Here is a 26,294-nt window from a genome sequence, read left to right as displayed (position 1 = left end):
TTATGTCCATTGTTTTTCTCCTGTAACCTCCCTAGAAATCAATACCTGGTAGCAAGTGGAACCTCTGTAAGTTCCCCCAGCAATACAGCCTGCTTCAGCCTGAGAAATGACACAAATGGCTTCTCCAAAAAGTCCACTTCCCCAACCAGGATGTTGAACGCTTCTGATCCTTCTGGTATCTTTTTTTTAAACTTGTTTTTCAGCTTAAAAGAAAACATGAGAACTGTTACGACCTATATTAGATTACAAGAAAGCTGGATAATATAGGGCTTCCTGCTAACTAAGTGATTGGTGTGACCCTATGGAAACTCCCTTTGGTACTATTCCACTGAAAACTTTATTCTAAATATCATCTTTACACCTACTGCGGTGGGCTGGCACTCTGCTCGGGGTTTGTTTCCTGCCTTGCACCCCATGTTGGCTGTGATTGGCTCCAGCACCGTGACCCTGTAGTTAGGATGTAGCGGGTTGGATAAGGGATGGATGGATCTTTACACCTAGCCCTATCACTCCATCTTGGAAGCAGATCTTTCTTAGCTTTTGTTTGTGCAAAATAACACTGACATACCACACACCACAGGCCCTCAGATGTTTCCCCTGCATCCACTTTCAGGCCATTTTAGAATCCTACTCCAATCATTGTTGCTCATTTGGAAATCTTTGATAGCAAAGAACTAGAGATGCAGGATCAAGTATTTACTCTTCCAGATCTTGAGAAGTCATTGATGTCACCTGAAACTACTCCTCCCACTGGTTCAATGAGTCACTGCTCTCCACTCCATGACACCCAATTCAGAATTTTTCTACCTTGTTTTTGTGAAAATAATACAACAGCGAGTCATCCATGATCTAGGACAGCGGTTCCCGGGATTGGCTCCAGCAGACCCCCGTGACCCTGTAATTAGGATATAGCGGGTTGGATAATGGATGGATGGATGGATTATTTTCATGATACAACTAACAGCGGTATAATATTTGTCGGATGAAAATACGTTTGCCTCGCACAGATTGACTTCATTGGTGTCCTCGTTTACGAAATTTTTAAGCATTAAAACATATTTAATCGTTTCTTTACATAAAAAATGATTAAATAAGAATAAATAATTAATTCTTTGTTTTGGGGATTAGAATTACTATAAAAAACAACACAAGGCATTTTAACAGTTATTAAACCACTTTAAAAAAAAAAATGCAAATATTTCATCGAAGTTAGCCGAACACATGCAAATCTTATGGAAGTAAAAACGATAGGATACCGCGACACCGCACGATTATCATACCGTTGTTAGTTGTATCATGGGTTATTCTCATCTATCTTATATTATGCAGGGGACGCAGAATTATTCCAGGTAGAAAATACAAAACTTTGAGAACCGCTGATCTAGGAAATGTTGTTATCTCTGCCATGTGAGTTTTTTTTTTGATGCATATGACACACAGCCGCTGTCTCACACATTTGGCTACACATTGCTAAACCTCTGAAGCCTCCTCAATCTGTAAACACTTTCAGAGGTGAAACTCCCTTACTTTGTGACAATCGTTTAACAAAACATCATCTCTCCACAGGTGAAAGTCACTCTGCTGTTTGGTACTGTTTGTCTGAGTTCATTTTATTTATGCAAGCCATGGCTCTGTAGATGCCAACTCAGAAGCAAGACTTCCACATTTAGTAAAGCTCGTATGACACCCCCACCCAAGTATAAAACTCACTTGGGTGTCTGGTATACCATCACTGTGAATTTCCTTTATCATGTATTACCCTCTTGTGAAACTCAATCATGTGACTCATTCATGCTGTATGAAACCTTTTCTGTAGGAGTTCTTTAATCATATGGTGCTTCTTAACATGCTCAGCTACTATTCTTTTCCATGTCAATATATTGAAAGACTGAAAAAACCTAATGTAGTTCATTTCACAACGGAGTTTGTGTTTTCAGAAAATGAAAATTAACAATATTAGGAATGTCTGATGTGGCAAAATGAGAGTGGTCAATGAAATAAACTGATATATTTTAATAACAGATATACCTGCCTTCTAATTATGAAACAATTGCAAATAAAAACCATTGACCATCCAGGATCTCAAAGTACTGGCAATATCAAACAGGCGTCTTTCACTCACAGACATGCAGATGGCAGTATTGTCTCAGAATATTTCCTAATTTAAGTCTGAAAGTCATGATGTTTTCCAGACACTTCAACTCTGAAATCGATTAAGTAGGCTTCAACATGTTGTATTATAAGTTCAGGGCAGTAACATCTCCTCATCTTTAGAAGGAAGCATGTACAGTAAACGATTACCTGCTTTTTCGTTGGAGAATTCAGTAAGTTATTTTCTTCCTGGGGAATCGGCACTTCCTTACCTGTATCAGAAAGACAAGTGTCATCTGTTACCAGCATTATAAGGTGAATCTTAAAAGTTATCAATATTACATTTACCAAGCCACTTATTCTAACTGGGGATTGCTAGGGGCAGGAGTTTATGCCAACAACAATGGACAGAAAGGGGGAATCAGTCCAGGACATTGCAGTAATGGTCCTCATACTTGACCCAATTTGGAATATCCAATAAACTTAAGCAGCATGTCTTTGTGATGTACACCCACACAGACAAAGTGAGAATTATTTGTAAACTCTACATACACTGTGAATAGGCATGGTCAGGATGCTGGACCTGTGAATTGGCAGCACTATCCAATGTACCATTACTAGATATTAGTTATTAATCACAGTTTGTGTTATACATTTGTCTGCTTGAATTTTTAGAATGCCCATCATGGAATGCTAATAATCCATCCATCCATCCATTTTCCAACCCGCTGAATCCAAACACAGGGTCACAGAGGTCTGCTGGAGCCAATCCCAGGGCACAAGGCAGAAACCAATCCTGTGCTGGGTGCCAACCCACCGCAGGACACACACAAACACACCCAGCGGCCAAATTTAGAATTGCCAATCCACCTAACCTGCATGTCTTTGGACTGCGGGAGGAAACCCACGCAGACACGGGGAGAACATGCAAACTCCACGCAGGGAGGACCGGGAAGCGAACCCAGGTCTCCTAACTGCGAGGCAGCAGCACTACCACTGCGCCACCATGCTGCCCGAATGCTAATCAGTTCTCCATAAATATTGCGTTATAAAGGCTTTGTGATAATGTTAACTAAGAAAAGATACTATATAAAATAAAGAATATGAGGACAAAAAACTCAATATGACTAACTTTTTCTGGTGGAGTATATCTGTTTAGCATTGTACAGAATTAGACATGCACGCACCTTATAAAATTAAAGAAGCCTCCCTCCCAGACCTCAGCACATTATAGACAGCTCCTAGTAAATTTCCCTAATCTCTACAAGATTACCAAGAAGTCACACACGTTTTCATAAACACACAGACAAGCAAACTCCCTTCTAGATTAGAGATGAGTACACTTGGCTGTGGAGAGCTATGGTGACAAGTTTTCATTGCAGCCAGTCTAACAACTGGCAGCCCCTTCAAGCCTGGGATGCCTTATTTTGTCCTTGTTACCTATTCTATAGTTTTTATAAAGTCTAGCAATTTTGTTTCTGTCCATGTAGGCAGGTCTTTACTACTGTATAATCATTTTTGGAGGCTTTTCAAAGTTTCTTTATTCAATGTATCGAAGATCTTGCGGTCTACGCTGTTATTCTACTTTAAACTGTACTACTGTTTGTGTTGCAAAGTGTCATAATGATGTGCTTGTCTATGAGGCACTATATAAAATAGATTCCCTGACAAAAGATGAAATTAATACATGTCATTCAAGCTAGTGACTGCTGATCGAAAGTTTCTCCTTTTTCAAAAAATTTCAGAAAAATGTGGCCTGACTCAAACTGAACAGAATAAAGCAAGCCATGTGCTTGTTAAGAAAAAAATCACTGTGAATTGAAAAGCAAAGATACAAAACAAGAAGCCCAGTACAGCAAATGATTCCTTTACAGTTGTAAGCTACTGTCTAATCAGAAGATTGTCTAGTGTGAAGACCTAAAAACACAGTGGTACCACTAAATTGATGGTGCCCACTTGCTGTTCATTTTGATACCAGCATTCTGCTTCACTCAGGTCTGTTTCCAGCTCCTCACTCCATGGCTCTACAGTCTTCTTTAAAGGACCGTTTATGATTAGGCCAATGAAGGGATTTACCAAAATACCTACCATTTAAATGTCACTGTATTCATACTGCCATTGCCACACATAACACCAACTTTTTTAAATGGCCTCTTCCTGCAAATACTGTCTGCATCCACTCAATTTTTATTCTCTATGTCCCAGTCATAGCCATCCAAAAATGTCTCTGATACCAATAACGAGTCCTGTTTGAACTTCCCCCCGTATCTGTAACCCATATATGCACGCCTATTCTGCCCCATCATCTAAATGCCACTTGGAGCTATACTATCCGTCTCCCTAAATGTTCCTTATGAAAATAGTGACATTTTTCTGTATATACAGTACTTCTCCATACTTCTCTTCTTTTTCTGCAGGACCCATGCACTAATGTTCCCCCCAAAAACCCCTAGTTTCCATATCAAACTTGTTTCCCTTCCTCAAAAGTACCGATACTCTTCCCTTCCTGTTAGTGCCATACTCCCATTCCACACTTAACTCTACATAAATGCATTTTAGCCAAAAATGTCTAACCTGGCCGAGACAGTCTCCGTCCGAATCCTTTCACAGTCCTCAGCCGACTCATCTTTGACTGATGCCAATGTTCTTGTAAAAGAACAAATTCAATTTTTTCCTGCAGGCTGGGATTCAGGCAGCAGCTGGCCAATGTTATGCTGGTCAGGGTTTCTACAATGAAGGAAAGCATTTAGGTGGAACAGACAGTGTCCAGAGGCTGACAACAGGTAGTGCCAAAAGCAGGCAACTCTTGCCTGACAAGAGGTATAGTGCAAGCCTCCAATGCACATCCAGTTCTCATCAAGCTGAGCTAAGGAGGGCGCCCTTAAGAGGTAACAGCCAGAAGTACTCACCCACAAGCTGCTTCAAGTTGCTAGCCTCTATATCCAGAAGCACTGCACCCCGCATAATGCAGGTACGAAACTCAAATACACTGTGCAGTGAGAACGTGGTAACGTGAGGCCGGCTCCAACGTTCGCCTCCGTCTTCCACTTTCTCCTCGAACTTGATCCACCTGCAAAATGAAGAGAAGTTCAGCCTTGAGACTGGTGATCTCAGCTCCATGTGGATGACTTACTTCTTGTGTCAACTCAAAGTCTGTTTGGTTCATTAAAGCGACAACAAAGAAAAGAAATTCAGAGTGCAGAGTTTTAGATTCTAAAGCTTTTTGTGGACTGAAGGCAAGTTCTTTGGTCCCCTTGAAGTTTTTCACAGCTCAAATGAATGACAACTGATGATTAACATAAATACATAAATCAAATAAAAGTGTATAGGGGGTGGTCTGGCTTCTGAATAGATGGTCCAGGACTCCTGCATCTAATAATATCATCACACCATTCCTGCTTTCAGATGAAATCAATAGGCCATACATACTGTATATTCATAGCATCATCCTGTTGAATTTCAGTATACTGCATATGACTGAATTTTCATGCAGGCTACAAGATAAACACTTCCACTGAGGAACACAAGAAGATAACTTCAACCCATTGATGCTAAGGTAGCATATTCCCTCATCAGCCATCTAAACTACTAAAGTGCTCTCAACTGATTTACTTCAAATCAGTTTTAGATGCAAATCTATGAGGAAATCTTAATTTGAAAAGTCAGACCTAGACAGGCATAAAAACAGAATAGAGCAATGGTATACAAACTGGGAGCGATCAAGTTGTGCATATGGGGCCCCTGCAGTCCTGTGAGATTGGCATTCATAAAAAAATCCAATTCTAGTTTTTAAAAAATTTCTTTAAATTGTCTCATGTAGTTTTAAATAAACAAAGCTGAAAATGTTATGCAATTGTTCTATGAAAGTAGTCCTGAATCAATGTAGTTATAGATGAGTTCATCGCTCCAGCCAATTTCAAAATGGAAGCTATGCAACTGAAACACATTTGTACATTCGCATTAATATTCTCCTAGTCAGTTACAGGGCACAGTTTTTGATCAGTATATCAGTATATTTATCAATGTCACAGCATAAGAAGTGAGACAATTACTACTGGCTTTAAGAGGAAAAAAGGATAAGATGGAGTGTCCAGCAGCAGTGAAGGAAGAACTATTGTAATATTCTTGTGAGAGGGTGGACCTACATGGTGAAGGTCTATCTTGCGCTTTGTTGACCTGTTCTGTTATATTTACTCCTTTATTTATAATACTGGTTTTCACATAACCAGCCCCTCCTTGAAATTCATAATTTTTGGATACATACAGCATGTGACCACATTGCTGCGTACTTAAACTTCAGTGTGGAGCGTGTGGCGAAAACCTAGAGTGTGCCAAGAGCGCGCGAGGACATGTCTCAGTGTCTGACGCCATTTTCACTGAGGGCATGTTAGCTATAGCAGGACATTTTAACATTTTATCCATCTTCCTTGATATCAGCAGTTACAATGCTGATATCATTGGTTTTAAATTTGATATCAAGCTTTTAAAATTTGATATCACGTTTTTGAAATTTGATATCCAGTTTTTGAAATTTGATATTGAACTTTTGAAGTATTATTTCAAGATTTTAAAATCTGAGATTACGCTTTTAGTTTTTGAAATTTTATATTGTGCTTTTCAAACTTAACTCCTAAAAAGAGAGCTTAAGTACTACTATATTATGGCATGCCGTAATAACATTTAGTCCACTTTCCTTTTTATGAAATTTGATATCAGGCTTATAAAATTTCATATCACACTTTTGAAATTTGTTATTAAGCTTTTGAAATTATATATAATTTTTTTTTAATTTGATATTATGCTTTTAAAATATGATATTGAGGCTTTGAAATTTGATATCAAGTTTTTAATGTCTGATATCCATCCATCCATCCATCCATTATCCAACCCGCTATGTCTTAACTACAGGGTCACGGGGGGTCTGCTGGAGCCAATCCCAGCCAACACAGGGCGCAAGGCAGGAAACAAACCCTGGGCAGGGCGCCAGCCCACCACAGAATGTCTGATATCATGCTTTTGAAATTTGAATTTGATATCAAGCTTTTGAAATTTGACATTGTGCTTTTGAAATCTGATATTAAGTTTGAGGATTTCAAAATCTCAATATCAAATTTTAAAAGAATGATTTCAAATTTTAAGTGTGATATCAAAATTTATAAGCATGATATTAAATTTCGTAAACACGATATGAAAAAATGACAAAATATGATGTCAGAGTTTAAAATTCATAAATACTAGCGTTTAAGCTCTCATATGAAATGTCAACAGTGTGATATCAAATTTTAAAAAAGGGATAAATATCTTGTCACTTGTACAAGTACATTATTTTGCCAAGCTAGTTACAGTAATTAACTAGCTTAGTCTAAAGTTGTACTAAAATATTTTAAAGTATAGTAAATAATTTCCAACATTCACATACATTCCTTTATGCCTTCTGCAAAAGAATGCCATATTTTTGTACTACGTGGAGTATATTTACAAATGATGATCACCCTGTGTTATCCAAAATGGGTTGAAATGCGTCACTTGATAAACAATCATGCCTCAGTGAATGTTATTGCTAGAGATGTTAAAGTTTGATTAACTTACTACATATAATCCTACACACAACCCAAAAACATGGACGCCTGGTGGACTGGTGTTGCTAAATTGGTCTGTGTATGTGTGTATCTGTTCACCCAGTGATGGAATAATGTTCTGTACAGGACCTGTCTCTACCTTACGCCAGACGATTGGTGGGATAGGCTCCGGTTGTCCTATGACCATGCCATGGTTAAGCAGGTTAGGAAATGGATGGATAGATAGAAGCAGCACCCTTAATGTGTAAAGGCAGAGTTTTATGTTCTGACATGAGCAGATGGTTTCATTTTAAAATGAATAAGTCATGATGTTGCTTATCCCGAAATATAATATGCAATCAAAGTTTCAATTACAGGCCTGAAAAATTTAGAAAAGCAAAGGTAATCATTTAAATGATAGACACTTCCTAAAAACTCTTGTTCTGTACTGCATTTATTGCTGAACCTCTGGCTGTAGCTTGGTGATTTGAAAGCTGTCATTACAAATGGCAATTGTTATTATCAAATATACTCAAAATATGCAATTCTAATCTTGCAAACCTAAGATTACAACTTCACAGTCTAAGATGTGCTTATGTGAGTAGCTGGAACTCTGAATCTTGTTAGTAAAGCTTTAAAAATGTACAGGAGTATAGGCTGCGGCAGGATGAGAATGCTACTGTCAGATTGCTGCCAATCCCAAATCACTCTGCCATCTAACCAATAGTACCTGAGCTTTGAGACGAGTGGGCAGAGCAATGACAGGAAGCTGTTGCAAGGCTCAGTATGTTCATTATTGATGACTTTGCTTTCATCGTTCATTTGGGGATGAGAAAACATGTAAGGGATTAAATCTTCTTTCCATAGAAAAGTGACATGAAAATAAATGTCTTATTTTTAAGTATTACCCCCAGATTATACCCCCATAATTCCCTTTTTTTCCCCCTTGGCCCTTATTTCCCCCCAAGATGTGAAGATTCCCCCAAACCTGTCTACCCTGGGCATAAGAGAATGGTCTCTTCTGAAGTAAATTCACCCCAATACATGAAGTCAGAGCAGAAACTACCTATTGGTGATTTAAGACTGACAGGCAGTGGTGCAGTAAGTGGAATAACTGAAGTAAGAGAGATTCAGTCATCCTGATAACACCTAGTTGCTGAAGACAAAAGTGTGACATTGAACTTTATGTGTGTATATTATATTAGGGATGGGAATCAATTAAAAAAATGAGTTAAACTCATAAATATATTAAATTAATAGCAATTAATTGCATCTAACACTATGCAATTATAAAGTCAATGCATTAATCATGAAGTGAACACACATTGAATCATATATTTTATGTAAAATGAATACAAAAGTATTTAAAAAACAGTTTAAACTTAAACAATGACCTAAAACCTGAACTTTTAACAAAATACTAATTGAGCAAGTACAGTAAAGCCTGAATTTGAATGCCTTCCCAAAAAGCAAGTTGAAAAGAAGGCAGTAAGAGGCCAGTGCATTAATTATCAAATTGGCATAACATACGAGACAAAGATGTGTCAAAGTAAAAATTTAATGATCCAAATGACTGTTGACTTTGAGTGGACTGCTGAAGACGGATTTAATTGCCCCCTCCCCTTCGGACAGTTTAGCACACGTATAGATTTAATGCTTTTGTGATTTGATAGAATTGAGGTGTGCCTTGCGTTTTTTGGGGTAACGAAAAGTGTGCCACCACAGAAAACGTTTGGAAAACACTGCTCTACCTACACCATTGCTGCTGGCGCGCTAAAAAAGATCTCTATGGCTTTTATCTCACTTAAAAATTGATACCATGTATTACCTGGAGGGTTATGTTGCATAAACATCTTTACATAAATTAGTGAAGATACTGAAAACTTGAACATGAGTAAGAATAATCATTGCACTTCTATCTTGTAGAATTTTATCATTATTTTATGACGGTCAGCACTGCAAACTGTATGGCTGACTGGCGAGTTAAACAGAGAGATACTGGATACTTATTTTAGTTTTAGTGCCACTCAAAGATACTTTATTTAGCAATTATGTGATATGATGTTGATTCAATCTTCTTACAGAAATATAAAATGAAAAAAAGACAATGCGCAATTTTTACCTTTATTTTTGAACCTAACTTTAATTGCACCTGGACTGTAGTAAACCCCCCAACTCACCACCTTTTCCTCTCATGCTCCTGCACCCATGTCAGTATGTATGAATCAATGAAACAAACAACAGTGCAAAGTATTGGCACGTGGCATATCGTTGTGAACCGTGTAATATGAAATATTAACACTTTAAATTAATATTATATTAATGGTAGGCCTACTGGATATGTATGTAATTCTTTAGGTAAACACCTAACTCACTTGAACTATTGATTCGTAATGCTGAAAAAAAAATGCACGAAAATGTCGCCCTGACCACAGCACTGCCATAGGCGTTTACTTCTTTGCAATCCCTGGATACGAGAATATTTTTTATTGTGTTAAACAGACCATATTAATCGCAAGAATTAACGCATTAACTTTCCCAGGCCTAATATATATATATATATATATATATATATATATATATATATATATATATATAAATATATATAAATATATACACATTTACTATACTAACATACACTCATTTATTGAGATAAGACAATTGGTAGATGTCACTGCTAAAAGATACTTGGATGTAATAATAAATGCCAGCATTAGCTTTTTAACAAAAGTCTTACCTACAAAACTGAATATTTTAAGAACAGTTGGGTTATCTTTAGTTATAAAGCTGTCCTGTTGGGGTGTTAAATAAAGTTTATTATTATTATTTTATTTATTTATTTTTATTTTTTTTTTTTTATTGTGAAAGTGGGCTCTTCAAACAGACTGATAATTGAAGGGAGCATTCAGTGGAAAAGCTACTTTAGAGTCCGGGGTATTATGTTGCAACTAATACATTTTGGAGCCTCGGTAGGATATTACAGGAGGAAGCACAAAATTAAAGTTTGGTCATGAATATGCCTTAAAAGCCCTCGTCAGTTACACAGCACCCAAACACAAGTCTCCGTACTAGGCAGCATTTTAGTTGTACCGCTTTAATTTCACTGTATGCCTGGAGCAAACCGGATACAAGCAGCCTGGGCCTGCAGAGCTTCTTTCTCAATGATACAATATTTAGTGTTTTGGCAAACTTGTTTGGAATATCATCATTTTCGGAGCAGGTTTAGAAATTAGAAGACTAATGCAGAAGAACAGACATTGAGGAAGAAAGAAAAATAATAATTATCAATAATGATATGCATTTCTAACAATTCATTTTAGTGTTATTAATACTAATCTGCAAGTAGAAATAATTTGTTTCACACAGAGTTTCTGATGTTCTCGAAACTTTGTCTTTTCTTGAAGAATAAATCTAGAAATTGACCGAAGATAAAAGCAGAACTCAGTCTCCTTTTTTCATCACAAGTTTTATGTAACTTGTGTATGATTTTTCTCCTTCATTTGAACCCAGATTTATATATAATTGTATACCTTTGTAAATGTAAACATCTTTAAGTTCCGCATCAAATCACAGAACTGTTTTTACATTAAAACCAATTCATTAAAAAAAATTGCATATTCTAGGAAAATAAAAAATACAGACCCACACAAAAACTAATAATAATCCCTTGTTAAAATTCCCTATTGCAATATTAGGGAGGGCAGTATGGTGGCGCAGTGGTAGCGCTGCTGCCTCATAGTTAGGAGACCTGGGTTCACTTCCCGGGTCCTCCCTGCGTGGAGTTTGCATGTTCTCCCTGTGTCTGCGTGGGTTTCCTCCCACAATCCAAAGACATGAAGGTTAGGTGCATTGGCAATCCTAAATTGTCCTTGGTGTGTGTGTGTCCTGCGGTGGGCTGGCATCCTGCCTGGGGTTTGTTTCAGGCCTTGTGCCCTATGTTGGCTGGGATTGGCTGCAGCAGACCCCCATGACCCTGTAGTTTGGATATAGCAGGTTGGATGATGGATGAATATTAGGGAGGCAGGATTCTAGAACTATCACCTTTACTTGTGTGTAGTAACGAGTTCAGTGCTTAACAATTTAAGACCAAACAAATAGTGGCATTTCAAAACTTTTCAATTCCTGGAGGTAGTATGCCAAGAAAAGACGATGAAAATCCCTCCCTGGAGATATTGCATGATATTTGATCACATAGGTGTCAATAGTGTCTGCTATTACCCATAATAATGTCATGTGAGCACTCATAACAGAACCCACATCCAAAATTATGCCCAGCTTCGTAGCATTGGATTTATTTTAGTGGGGGTACATAACCTGGTGGTGCAACTTTTTGTGTGGCGTTTGCATAAAAAGGTTTGGAAACTCCTGGACTAGATAGTAGAGCAGTGGTTCTCGAGCTCAGTCCTGAGGGCCCTGGTGGTTTCAATCAAATTCACAGTCAATAATTCATTTTTCATTTTAATTGATCTCATTGTTTAATAAGCTGCCAGATTTGTTCTGTTATTTTGCATTAGGAAAAGTGCAGTAGTGTGAGATTGATGTCAGAGGGGGACATTTTTGTACACTGGGTCATTCCATTTCACTCTTAGGAAAAGAAACATGCAAATATTACATTTAAAGCCCAGCAGATGAACAGGCAAAAGGCACCCAAGGCAAATTTCCTGGGTTATCCTGTAACTGATTATTGTGATGGCTGTCTACAAGATATTGGTATTTACTGTCTTGCAAAAGAGTCACCACTTTGAAGTTTTTGGCTGGTTGATATTACAAAGAATACAAAGTTGTGATAACAGAACTGCTCCTTCCTTGGAGGACATCTGTATTTACTTGACTTGGCAATTAACATGTTTGACAATATTGGTTTCTAAACAGCAGATCGGTACTCTGTATCTGTAACAATACATTTTGTTAACTTGTATTTTCATTATTTGTTAAACCCAGGAAATTTAGATGTGGCATTGTTTAATCTGATTGTCCAGAACTTATAATTGCAGGGACTGAAGGAGATTTAAGCTCTGGCCAGGAGAAGGCAAAAGGTGGGACAGTCCACTGAGAACACTGCCAAGACACTCGGAAAGAGCACCGGGGCTCGCAGGCTAACAAGGGTACGTGGCTGGCATGACGAGAGGCACAAGGACAGCAATACTTCCAGGGAGGAAGAGACAGCTCCACAAGGAGACGCCGATTGTGGGTCCAGCGAGAGAGAGAAGCTCATGAAAGGACCAAGCTAAGCTGGCAGACGAGGAATAAGACGTGCCTAGGTCACAGCAACACAAGGAGCCCAGAGTGGAAAAAAAGGGAACGACGAAGAGATGCTGACAGGGATTCAACAATTTGACACAACTTCTGTTGGGAAAGGAGTGTCCATTGAACAGAGTGCATCCGTGGACAGTTGAATGACTAAGTGTTGGGTTAACACAGTGCGCAAACTGGACTCTGTACCACTAAAGGTTGTATCCTCCAATTCTTGTTTTTTAACAGACTTTTAGAGTGTACTGTGTGCTTTCCTTTTTTTAAAAAAGGGAATTTCGAAACTAATATTGTTAGATTTTGTTTATGTTCATTTATCTTTTTAATGTACTTATTATTGTCTGATGTAATAGTTAAGTTACTGTTGGTTTTCCTGAAATTACTGTTGTGTCTTTCATTGTGTGTTTACTCACCGCCCAATTTAAAGAAACCTGTGTGCTATTATTGGTAAATTTCAGGAGTTCCCAGTCTCTTAATAAAACTGGGTGGCGTAGTCGGATATTTAAATGGTGTCTAGGTTAGATTACCTGTATGGTGACCAGACACCTGTCACATTTGCATTTATAAAAAACACCAGTATTGTTTGTTATACTGTACCCTTCAATGCTTAACTTCGTTTTCATTTTCTTTTTAAATCACTTTTTCTGTGGCGTTTGATCTTTTAATTATATTTGATTACTGACAATAAACAATGAGCGGAGAAAACAAGAATGCAAACAAAATGGAATAGGGCATATGCAGAACATAAAAAAATTAACAAAAAATTAAAAATTTTAAAGAATGCATTCTTTCCAATTTAACACAAATCCTTGCTTCATTCTGTAAGTATATAGCATGTTCAGTTTGTAAATTCAGGAATAATACAAATGAAATCAGAGAACTAACAGCTTGCTTAATTAAAGTCCAAATCCAATTAAAAGCAGAAGCTGGTTGGGATGAATACATGCATCCACAAGGGTCCTCAGAACTGAAATTGAGAAGCACTAGTCCAGAGAAAGAGAGAACTGGTCATTGTGACAGATCTGAAAGCACACACGAGGTCCTGGTCGACTTCCATAATAGCTTATAGTAAAACACTTGTGTAAAGGAGGTTGTTGGGTCCTCCTTGGCACTCCGGCCACATTTGTAATATCAATGCTAAGAAGTGGTTAAGACAGTTTAGTTTTTCTAATTATTTCATTAATTAAATAATTAAGGCAACATAAACATAAACTCTATCTTCCTATCCTGGACTAGAGACTTGTAGGAGCACTGCACGGCCTTTAGACAGCCAAAAGACATAAGTAAGGTGAGATGCTCAGTTTTTAAATAGGGCTTTCTTAAAGAGCACAGCTAGAACTTTCTAACCGCTTCATAGCTCATGGCTTTGCGTAACCCCGCATTGTGTCTCAGAGGCCTCACCCCATCTGGTTCTCTTTCATAAGATAAACTTACCTGGCTGTCTCCTTCCACATGACATTGTCCTCATCCTCCTGCCACAGTTCACTCAGCTGGGTGAAGAGGGGTGCCAGTGGAGCTTCGTAGTAAGTTACAGCCACTGGGGGCAACGTTGAAGAAAAGATGCTTCTGCTTGCTACCTGAGAAATGGTCACAGAGCATGTAGGGCGCTGGTCGGCCGTCCTCTCGTGCTCCCCGCAGCCTCGGAGAGATGTGCTCGTCACCACCATGGGCAGTACAGCCTTCTCCTTGAAGGTCATGAGATGTACTTGGCTCACCAGACCACAGGAGTGTGTGCCACCAAGAGGCCGTGCTCATCTTTTTAGGAGGCTTCGCCAGCTGAATCCAGACAGGAGCACTCACATGACATTAAGTTTACTAAACATACAGAAGGAGGAGGCATCCTGGAGATGTAGCAATGCAGGCGAAGTGGCAGAGGCTGCATCTCGCCAGTATGGAGCAGTCCCATCTGGAATCTAAGCAGGTGGTTGTCATCAAGTCAGATATGAGCGCATAAATGGGGTCTTAGGCAGTGAGTATATGGTGCAGCCTAATGGAATGGAAACCCTCAAGCAGCTGCTTTCAGAGGAAATATTAAGTATAGTGCCATTCGGAGTGACAAAGGTGAGCATGCAGCACAGGAACAAGGCCAGAGCAGGGAAGGCGGCTGTATTTACTGAGTTGTGTCAACATGTCTTGGTGTATCTTGCGTTGTTTACACAACATGCCAGGTTTCTCACTCGCTCACTCTACACCTCAGTATTCACAGTCCATGCTGGCAGTGGCAATGCGTCATTTCATGCCCTTTCACAAAGCAGAAACAGGAATTGTATTTCACTTAAAATCATCTAAACGCCTTGACCCAGCACCCCAGTTAGCCTTTTTAACACTTCTAACTTCTTTCATTTGTCTTCATTTACTTATCCCTCGTTTCACTGGACAATATGAATAAAAATCAATGTCCTTTCTGACCAGCCAAAGAATACATCAGGGGTCCAACCATCCATTATCAAACCTACTTAATCCAGGTCTGGGCTGAAGTGGATTAGAGCCTGTCCTAATGGTTTTGGGTGTAAGGCAGGAACCGGCCCAGTTCTTCAGTGGGGTGCATGGTATAAATTTAAAAGAAGAAAATACAAAGTGGACCTGGCTCTGGAGATTTTTATGGGATTCAAAATGGCTTCCTGCTGTCTTAACAGTGAGCAGCTAGCGCCACCACAAGGAAGAAGAGAAGACACAACTAAATCTTGTTTTATTAGCACTAGCTAGTCACTTAATGAAATAATCCAGTCATCCATCCATCTCTTGATTTATAGGCAAATCCTGGTAGAAATGGGTGAAAGTGAAGACCTGGTGAAAAATAGGATGTCAGTATTTTTAAGGACTGTAAAGAAAGCACAGACACAAGCATAAAGGTTTGAGGTTTGAGCCCCGTATATTGCAACAAAATTAGGTCTCAGTTCAGACATAAGCATGAAATCATAAGATAAAATGGAGGGGTTTGAACGGACAATATAAAGAGGTGGACCGGAAATTAAACGTGATGGATGCTGGGAAGTCGTGGTGGTGTATGGGAGTTGGATGTCATCACTGTGGGACCAGAAGGAAGAAAGGAACCCAGAAGTGCTGTTCTTATGGCGGCGGCGTTTCATCTTGTCTTTGAGAAAAGAGAGAGAGAGGTTAGTACGCTGCCTTTGTCCCCTGGCAGGGTTTGTCACGGTGCGCGTCTGGTCCTTCAGGTGCTCCTGATGCGCTTGTGCATGACATGAACCCTCTTCTCAGCCCAGACCCATCGGGTCGGGCGGACCGAACCGAGAGGTCGTGGACCCGGGAGAGCTAACCGAGAGGTCGTGGACCCGGGAGAGAGCATCAGCATTGGCCTGGAGGCCACCCCGGTGATAAGTGACAGTAAACTTGTAGGGCTGCAAGTCCAAAAAGCACCTAGTGACTCGGGAATTCGAGTCCCGATGAAGAGCCATCCACTGGAGGGCATCATGGTACGTCGCCAGGGTGAACTCCCGACCCAAGAGGTAGTACCGCAGGTACATTACCGCCCACTTGATGGCCAGGGCTTCCCACTCGACCGCCGCATATCTGGTCTCCCAGTCCAACAGTTTCCGGCTTAGGTATATGACGGGGTGCTCTGGCTCAACACGGCGGCGAGACCTGTGTCCGAAGCATCGGTCTGGAGGAGAAAAGGACGAGAAAAATCAGGTGTTCTCAAAACAGGTGCTGAGGTGAGGGCCATTTTTAAGTCAGTGAATGCTTGTTCCGTCTCACTATTCCACACCACTTGAAAAGGGGCCCGCTTCTTTGCCAATTCCGTCAAGGGTGCTGCCCTCTCGGAAAACCGAGGTACAAACCAGCGGTAATAACTCGCTAGTCCCAGGAAGGCTTGCACCTGTTCCTTGACCATTGGACGGGGCCATTCCAGGATGTCTTTGACTTTGGTACACTGTGGTTTCACCAGTCCCCACCCCCACCAGGTAGCCCAAATACTTGGCCTCGTTCAAGCCAAAAAAACACTTCGGGGGTTGATATGGAGGCCGGCTCTCACTAGCGTCAGGAGAGCAGCGTAAACCTGCAATACATGCTCCTTCCAGGTGCCGGAAAAAATGACCACGTCATCAAGGTAGGCGGCACAATAGGACTGGTGGGGCCGTAACACTCTGTCTACCAGATGCTGGAAGGTCGCTGGTGCCCCGTGCAGTCCAAATGGGAGGACATGGTATTACCAGTGTCCAGTAGGGGTGCTGAAAGCTGTTTTCTCTCTTGCGGATGCCGTTAAGGGAATTTGCCAGTACCCTTTGGTCATGTCAAGGGTAGTCAGATAACGAGCCATCCCCAGCCTTTCGAGAAGTTCATCTACTCGGGGCATGGGGTAGGCGTCAAACTTGGAGACCTGATTGAGGCGTCTGAAGTCATTATAGAATCTCCAGGAGCCGTCCGGCTTAGATACGAGGGCGATCGGACTGGACCAGGGCCTATGGCTCTCCTCGATAACGTCCAAGTCCAACATTGCTTGTACCTCAAGCTCCACCTTCGCACGTTTCGCCTCCGGGAGGCTATAGGGTCATTTCCTGACTACCACCCCTGGGTCTGTCACAATGTCGTGCTGAATCAGCGCAGTCCGCCCTGGTGCTTCACTGACCACTTCCGGGACAGACCTGATTGCACCAATGAGCTCCTGTCGTTGGTGGAGACTCAAATTGGGGCCAAGGTTAAGGTGGTCTTTTTCCGAGAAAAGGGAGAGGGCCGGCCCAGAGAGGGGTGGCTCCTCCCTGTCCCTACAGGGCTTTAAGAGGATCACATGGTAAACCCTCTCGCTCAGGCGATGATTTGGCTGAAGCACCAAACCTCTCTTTAACCTCGTACAGAACCTGCCAATGGGCCAACAGTTTGGAGTGTGAAGTAGGCACGAGCACCATTACTCGGTCCCCCGGCTGAAACTCGCATAGGGACGAGTTCCTGTTGTAGCTGCAGGCCTGAGCTGATTGAGCCTTAGACATGAATTTTCTCTAACCTATCGCGTAACTGCGCGATATGTTCTAGGATATTGGTGGAGGGAAGTGCCCCCCCTTCCCAGCCCTCTTTCAGTACGTCCAGAATACCTTGGGGTTGGCGTCCATAGAGGAGTTCAAAAGGGGAAAACCCGGTGGAGGCTTGGGGCACCTCCCGGTAAGCAAAAAGTACTAGGGGTAAAAGTTGGTCCCAATTCCGACCGTCCGCCCTGACTACCTTGCGGAGCATCTTCTTCAGGGTCTGATTAAACCATTCCACCAGCCCATCAGTCTGGGGTGGTATACAGATGTCCTGAAATGCTTAATGCGGAGCAACTTGGCTACCTCCCTGAACGTATCCGAAGTAAAGGGCATACCTTGGTCTGTAAGGAATTCTTTAGGTATGCCCATCCGGGAAAAAAGGGCTACTAGTTCCCGTGCAATGTTTTTTGAATTGGCAGCTCGCAGGGGAACTGCTTCTGGGTATCGAGTTGCGTAGTCGACCATTACTAATATGTATTTGTGGCCTCGTGTCGAAGGTTCTAGGGGTCCTACCAGATTGACACCGATCCTTTCAAATTGCACATCAATGAGGGAGATCGGGATGAGAGGAGCGCAGTCCCTCCTAGGAATCTGGCGCAACTGACAGACTGGGCAGGACTGACAGAAGTGTCAGACCTCCTTGTTAATCCCGGGCCAATAGAACCGGAGTTTCACCCTCTCCAGTGTTTTCTCGGCCCCGAGGTGTGCGTCTAAGAGGTGGGCATGGGCTAGTTCACACACTTGCCGCCGGTAGGTCCGCGGGACTAGCAACAACTTCAGCACCTCACCTTTGTGTTCTGCAACTCGATACAGCAATTCGTTATCTAGTACAAAGTGGGGTCCCAGTGGCGTGGAATCAGCTAACAATATGTCGTTCGTGGATAATATCGCATTCTGGGCAAACTTCAGGGAATCATCATTCCACTGTTCTCTCTTAAAGGATGCCAGTGTGAAGCGAAATTGATACTCCATGCTGGCGAGGGGATCGGGAGAGACTTCCTCTTGAGATGGAGCCTCATCCGGTTGCATTTCCGGGTCGATGTGCAACAGTGAAGAAGGCTCCCCCGCGTCATCAACAGTCACCGAAGTGCACGGCGTGGGAGCAGCTGGGAGGGGACCTTGTTCTTCCATAATTAGACCCAACCTGGCTTTTGGAGTGGTAAATGTTCTAGCGCATTTGCTTTCCAACCAGTCTTGTACCAATATAACCAGGAAGGGCAACATCTCAACGAACATTTTTCTGGGTTCCCCTTCCCAGGTTATGTAGCAGTAGGCGGACCTATATGACCTGGTCTTTCCATGTATACACGTGACCCTTGAGTTCGGAGCAGTCCACTGTCACGGTAGAACCTAACGGTGAGCAACAATGGTGATGTTACTCCCGGAGTCAAACAGTGCCACCACGGAGTGCCCATTAATTAACACCACTCCTGTATTTTTAACCACCAGAGGATTAGACAAAGCGCAGTACCTCTCACCCCTGATCCAGCTGCAGTCCATGGGCTCCTGTTTCAGGGGACAGGAGCTGACGATGTGCCCCACCTCAACACACTTGAAACAGCGTGGGGTGGTGGGGAGTCTGTTGCCCGGTTTAGCCAGGAGCCTCTGGACCAAGGCGGGTGGCCTTTGGCATGGCCCCGACTTCTCAGCCTACCCGAGTCGGTTCACCACCAGCTGTCGCTCAAGTATCTCAAGAAGGCCATCCATGTTTTAATATGGGTGTCTCCGGACCTGCTGGGCGAGATAGTCTGGCATGGTGTAAGTAAAGGTCTCACAGACCACCTGCTCGACCACCTGATCTTTCCTCAGAACTCAAAGGCTTGGACCCTAGGTGGGCCATTGGGGTAGAATTTCCAGTGCCGCCACTCCCTCGCCTGCTGATCGGAGGTTACGCCGTAGCGTTTATAGATCTCGGACTTCAAGAGGTTATACTGGGTGGCTTCCTCCTCGGGAAGATCATGATAGGCTGGGCCTTTCAGGTACGGGGCCAAAATAGCAGCCCACTCAGCACGTGGCCACTGATTCCGGGTGGCGCCCTCTCGAAGATGGCAAGGTACGACTCAATGTCATCTGCCTCAGAGAGTGGAATAATAGGAGGAGGCGGCGGTCACGTGGGCTCTGGCTTTACCGTTTCTGCTGTGGCAAGTCGTCTCTTCGCGTCCGCGAGTTCCGCCTTTGTGGAGGCGTGATCCACCTTGAGGGCCTGGAGTTCGCTGGCCAACATGTTCAAAACGGTGTTTAAATCCTTCCCTTCAGTCATCTTTTCGGGCTTTCGTTATCCTGCCGGCTATGCCTCTGTAAAGAAAGCACAGACACAAGCATAAAGGTTTGGGGTTTGAGCCCCTTATACTGCAACAAAATTAGGTCTCAGTTCAGACATAAGCATGAAAACATAAGACAAAATGGAGGGGTTTGGACGGACAATACAAAGAGGCTGGCCTGAAATTAAACGTGATGGATGCTGGGAAGTTGTGGTGGTGTATGGAAATTAAACGTCATCACTATGGAACCAGAAGGAAGAAAGGAACCCAGAAGTGCTGTTCTTTGTTTAGCCCGGGCTGGGCTTATGGCAGCGGCGTTTCGTCTTGTCTATGGGAAAAGAGAGAGAGAGATTACTATGCTGCCTTCGTCTCCTGGCAGGGTTTGTCGCAGTGCGCGTCGGGTCCTTCAGCTGCTCCCGATGCGCTCGTGCATGACAGGACATACACCGACACTCACTTACACTAGGTTAGTGTGTTGTGACCAAGTTTTTGGAAAGTAAGAATGAGCTGGCCATGCAAACTCTACACGAACAGTCAGCAGGCATTGAGCTAAATCCAGGCTGCTACAGTTATGATTCTGCAACACCCACCGTAGTTGTTGAATGCAGATTTCAAATAGGCCAGATGCATTAAAATCATAAGTCCTCTTAATTTTTTATGTAGCATATTTAATGCTATATACTGTAAATCTGTATGCAGATTAAGGGTGAAGCTCCACTTACTCTTTATCCCTCAGAGGTATGCCAAGCTGTCCAGCAGGTTTAGTTACCTAGAGAAAGAGAACAGGGTGCTGAAGCAAAGGAATTGAAGCGGGTATTGGAATGAGTCCTGGGTGGCAGTAGCAAGTTAACTCACAAAGTGGAAGAGGTCTTACGACAAACTGATGACTAGTGTTGAGAAGTGACTTTAACTTACCCAGAGGTACATACATGGACATAAAGTGATGGACTGGACTTGAATTCTGTTGCTATGACCTAATTGTTACTGAGGTTGGCTCAGGCTCCCTGGACCCCATAATGGAAAATATGGGTTTAGGAAAAATATATGGATTCTAATACTATGTGACACAATACTGATTCTGCCCATCACACACACGGCAAAGGATAAGGTTTAGGTGCAATGCCAAGCCTTTACTTCAGCTGTCTTCAGATGCTGCCTTCTGCCATCAGTTTTGTCTTCAGCAAGTGAAATGCATATCCAATTGGGTTGAGGTCAGTTGAATGATTTGGCCTTTGCTATTGCAGAATATTCCACTACTTTACATTGAAAAGCAGCTGATTTGCTTTTGCAGTATGTTTTGGCTCATTGTTCATCTGTACTGTGAAGCGTTGTCCTATTAGTTTTGCAGCATTTGGCTAAATCTAAGCAGGCAGTACAGCCCTACACAATTCAGAATTCATCCAACTACTTCTGGCAGTAGTCATATCTTCAATAAACACCAGTGACTGACTTCCACTCACAGCAATGCATGACCCGGCCATAAAACTGCCTCCACTGTATTTCACAGACGATGTGGTATTCATCAGATCATGAGACATTTCTTCTCTTTTCCATACTCTTTTCTTTCCAGCATTCTGGTATATATTGATCTTAGATTCCTTTGTTGTCCAAAGAAAGGTTTTCCAGGAATGGACATGATTGAGATTTACCAGTGGTTTACACCTTGGGGTAAACACTCTGTCTTTACTTTCAAGAAGTCTCAATTATAGACTTTGGCAGTGATAGGTGATAGGTGTTCTTGGTTTGGCTAAAAGTTGTGAAGGGGTTCTTCTTTCACAAAGACAGAATTCTGAAGTCAACCAGCATGGTTGTTTTCAGTCGTTTTCATTACTTTCTGGTGTTGCCAAGTTCATCCATGTGTTTCTTCTTTTTAAGAATGTACCGGGTGGTTAATTTGACCTTTCCTCATGTTTCTGCTATTTCTCTAAAGGGCTTGTTTTGTTTTCTCAGCCTAATAATTGACTGTTTTTACTTACATGGACCACATATTCAGAGATCAAAATGATAGCGTCCAAATGCAAATTCCACACTTGGAATCAATTCCAGGCCTTTTACCTGCTTATTAGTTAATGAAATAATGAAACTGCTTCCACCAAAAATGTCCAAATACTTTTGAGCCTCCTGGAAATGGGGGACAATGCAGAATGGTTGTCATTCATGAACGGCTCATAAGATATTTTTGGTAAACCCCTTAAATTCAAGCTGCGGGGGGCGTGTTTTCCATGTAGAACTGAACGGAAGTTTTAGAGCCTCCATTTAGCCACAAAGCATGTCTACAATTATCATTTTCAGCATTTATTTTGAACTTGAGATATTACTTTATATAAGAAATGGGTAAAAAGTGTAAAATAGCAGCGCAGTGATGCTGCTAGACTTCTTTGGTGCTCCAGGAAGCTCAACACATAGAAACAAATATGGAGCTTCCAGAGGTTCAGCTCTGCGGCCTACACACCACTCTAGATCCCATAGCCTGTCCCCTATGCCTTCATTGGTATCCTTTGTTTCAAACGAGGTGGGAAAAAAGTTGAGTACGCAAATTACTGATCAACTCATTACTGGAACAAGAATAATTCTACCTCTGGAAGAACTTCGCAAATCTACTTGTTGCAATGTTTAGATATTGATTATGACACTTAAACAAAACATAGCAGATATTGCAGAATGCACATCACATATGGAAACAAGATTGTCTGAGTTTGTGAAATTGTAATGGCTTCTAACAAAATGGAGGAGACAATAAGCAGGCTGTCTGGTAAGATCACCGATTTGGAAAATCACTCCTGATGAAATAATGTTAGACTAAGAGGTATCCTGGAGGATACATATTATACACAGCTGCCTCAATACTTGCAAAAATTTCTACATGCAGTCTTGTCAGACCTTGAATTACTGGATCTGACAATAGATACATGCTATAGACTGCCTAAACCTAAACATGTTTGTGCAAATTCACCTATGGATGTTATATTTCAACTGCAATTTTATCACATTAATGAGAAGCTCATGCCAACGGCAAGAAGCAATAAATCTCTTCCAGACCCTTAAAGCGAGATAACGATTTTCATGGACCTTTCACCAGAGAATTTGGCTAGAAGACGAGAATTTGCTCCCTATACGACACTACTTCGCAAACACTGCATATTTAATAAATGGGGCTTTCCTGTGAAATTAACAATCGCTAAGGACTCATGACAGTTCGTTCTTAATGCTGTACCCGAAGCTGTATTCCTGCTGAAAAAGTAGGATATTCCTGATATTCTCCTTATCCCCACTAAAGCTGGAACAACGGTTCAGCAACTACAGAAGGACTGGGAAACTGTTAACTGACTTGGTAATGCGTTTTTTCCCCACTCTCAAGCTTTATATGAATCCAGGCTTAACTATTCCATTATCTTAGAAGTTTAAATATTTTATATACAAGAAGGTGCACTAGAGGCTGAATGGCCTCTGCTTTGACTTTGGTTGATCTACTTTTGGAACGTCTGTTTACATTAAAGCTGAGATCTAAATTCACCCCCTCCAAATTTCTTGTGCTACATTGTGTGTGCTTTTGACTGTTTTGTCAATATATATACTAATTTGAGGTCTGCTCAAGAACTTTTTTTTTTACTTTTTTGTTTCTATTGATTATAATAGTTTGTTGTTTATTAATTTTATGTGTAATTACTATTGTACAGCCCCACCTATTTTCAATTGCATTTCGAAACAATTACATTTTAACTTGGGTTTTAAAATGTTCTTCATTTGCTGCAAATACTTTGATCAATATGGTCCTTAAGGTACTTTCTTTTAATGTTAGGGGGCTTAATTCCCCTTTCAAAAGGTCACTTATGTGGAAGGATGCATTATTAAATGATTTATCCAAGAAACTCATTTTTCCAGACATAGTTATGTTAAACCAAATAATAATAGGTTTAATAATCTTCTCTGTTCCTTAACTGAGCATAAAAAGGAGGGTTTCTGATAGCATTTAAGAGCTCCTTATCTGTACAAATTAAGACAACAGTGATTGATCCTGTAGGCCGTTTTATTATTGTGGTAGCATAAATTGATAATAATGTCTTTAATATTGTTAACACATATGCCCCTCCTAATTCTAATCAATTTAAATTCCTTTCTAAACTTTGCAAGCAGATTGAATTGGTTAAGATGGTATCTTTAATTTGGTGTGGTGGTTTTAATATAGTAGTAGATTATACACAAGACTAAAAATCTTTACTTAATAAATCAGTATATGATGTATGGAGGTGTCTGCATTCAGGAGAAAAACACTTTACCTTTTATTCAAAGTTCTATGCTTCGTACTCTCATATCAATATGTTCTTAGTTGATAAATAGACCTTACAGAAAGTGAAATCCTCTACTATTGGCACCATAACTTGGTCAGATAATTCGTCCATTCTCTTAGAGTTGGAGCAAACCTCTGGTTTACCTAAAAACAGGACTTGGAGACTTAATAATTATTTACTTAATTATCCTATGACTTCTTCACAGATTGAACAGTCTCTTAAAGAAATCTTTCATACTAATGATGGTTCAGTTTTGAGCAGTGCCACATTATGGTGTGCATATAAAGCATTCTGTACTGTATATGAGTGGGGTTATTTTTCAGATAGCAGCTAAAGAAAAAAAAGCAGACTGAAGGAAGGCATAATATACTTGCTTGTTTACATAATCTAGAACTTCAGAATAAACAGTCCTTTTCATCTACTTTGGTAAATCAAATAAAGCAGATTAGGAGACAGCTCAATAAGCTTGAACTCAATAAATATTAATTAGCTCAGCGTTTCTCAACCTTTAAGTATTTGCGCCCCCCTAACGTTTTTTTGAAAGGAGCCCACTAATACCAATTTGTTCTTGTTTAAATAATGATATATCATAGATGCATATTTTATTATGCCTACTTAACTTTTGTCGACATTTATCTAACTATATTTATTTTTCTAGTATCAGAATGTATTTTAAGTTAATTTGTTTTGGTTTCAATAGATGTATTTTCCATATTTTTAATTCTTGTTTTCTTTTTTTCACATCTTTGCGCTCCCCTTTTTGTTACTTCGCACCCCTAGGGGGCCCGCCCCGCAGTTTGAGAACCACTGAATTAGCTATGAAGAAACTTATATTTAAATATTATGCACAAAGCGGAAGACCTAATAAAATGTTGGCTAATAAGGTTAAATCACATATAACTAAAACTAAAATTCTTTTTATTATTGGGAAAGACAGAAACAAGATTGTAAACCCCAAGCTATTGAAGTCAAATTTAGATCATACTATACTATATTATATAATTTAAAATCAGGATTCCCAAATCCCACAACCCAGTCCTTCAATTATTAAGGAATTTCCTTCTGAAGAAGCATTCCCATGGGTATCAACAGAACAGTTAATGAAACATAACACCCCTCTCTCTCAAAAAGAGGTTGATACAGCTATAAAATCTCTTAAACATTACAAAGCTCCTGGAGGTAATGGTTTTACTAATAAGTATTATAAAAAACATGCAGCCCAGTTTATACCTCACCTTTGTAAAATTTTTAATAAAGCCATTTCAAATTTAGTTTCCTAAAGAAATGCTTGAAGCAATTGTGGTCACTGTCCAAACCGGACAAACCACTTTCATCTCTTGCATATTTTAGGCCTATTTCTTTGCTGAATTCTGATGTGAAAATACATTCTAAAATTATTGCCTCAAGATTAGCTTTAATTTTGCACTCTATAATTAATATTGATCAAGGTTTATACCTGGGAGACAAGCACCAGACAGCACAAGACATTTCATTGATATTATTGAATATATTGAATCTAAAGCTATCCCCACTATTTTATTAGCTACTAGCAAATACCCGCACTTCGCAGCGGCGAAGTACTGCCTTAAAATTTTTATTAAGAAGAAAATTAAACCTTTTTAAACTGAGGGAAAATATACCAATAATTATTTGTTAAGGATCTCTTTGCATACCACATTGTGAGTTCGGCCCTCCGGTTGTAATATGACCAAGCTGTGCACTGAGCTTACTCTTCAGCATGCAACGTACAGTTGGCCATGTGAACAGTAATCTTGTTTCAAATCTCACAGCTTGGATTGCTGCTGTCATAATTGGTTTGAGTTTCATGGTTTGTTTCAATAAGACAGTATTTGCAGGACTTGTGTT

At 40.7% G+C, this 26,294-nt stretch overlaps 1 protein-coding gene across 1 annotated transcript in view; it reads right to left on the bottom strand.

Moving 5' to 3' along the window:
- LOC120542468 (electrogenic sodium bicarbonate cotransporter 1-like) overlaps nucleotides 1–14,649 on the bottom strand; it is a 42,801-nt gene extending 28,152 nt beyond the window's left edge. Inside the window, exons 1-5 of the mRNA XM_039774967.1 lie at nucleotides 14,334–14,649; nucleotides 5,001–5,161; nucleotides 4,666–4,818; nucleotides 2,302–2,363; nucleotides 46–203 (exon numbers count right to left, since the gene is read on the bottom strand). Coding sequence (XP_039630901.1) covers nucleotides 46–203; nucleotides 2,302–2,363; nucleotides 4,666–4,818; nucleotides 5,001–5,161; nucleotides 14,334–14,596 — 797 coding nt within the window. The 5' untranslated portion in view covers nucleotides 14,597–14,649. The remainder of the gene's footprint in view (nucleotides 1–45; nucleotides 204–2,301; nucleotides 2,364–4,665; nucleotides 4,819–5,000; nucleotides 5,162–14,333) is intronic.
- Between the last annotated feature and the right edge of the window lie 11,645 nt (nucleotides 14,650–26,294).

Source organism: Polypterus senegalus, chromosome 13, assembly GCF_016835505.1.
Source record: "Polypterus senegalus isolate Bchr_013 chromosome 13, ASM1683550v1, whole genome shotgun sequence".
NCBI lineage: Eukaryota > Metazoa > Chordata > Cladistia > Polypteriformes > Polypteridae > Polypterus > Polypterus senegalus.
Note: the sequence above shows the minus strand (reverse complement) of the source record. Positions and strands in the feature narration are given on the sequence as shown.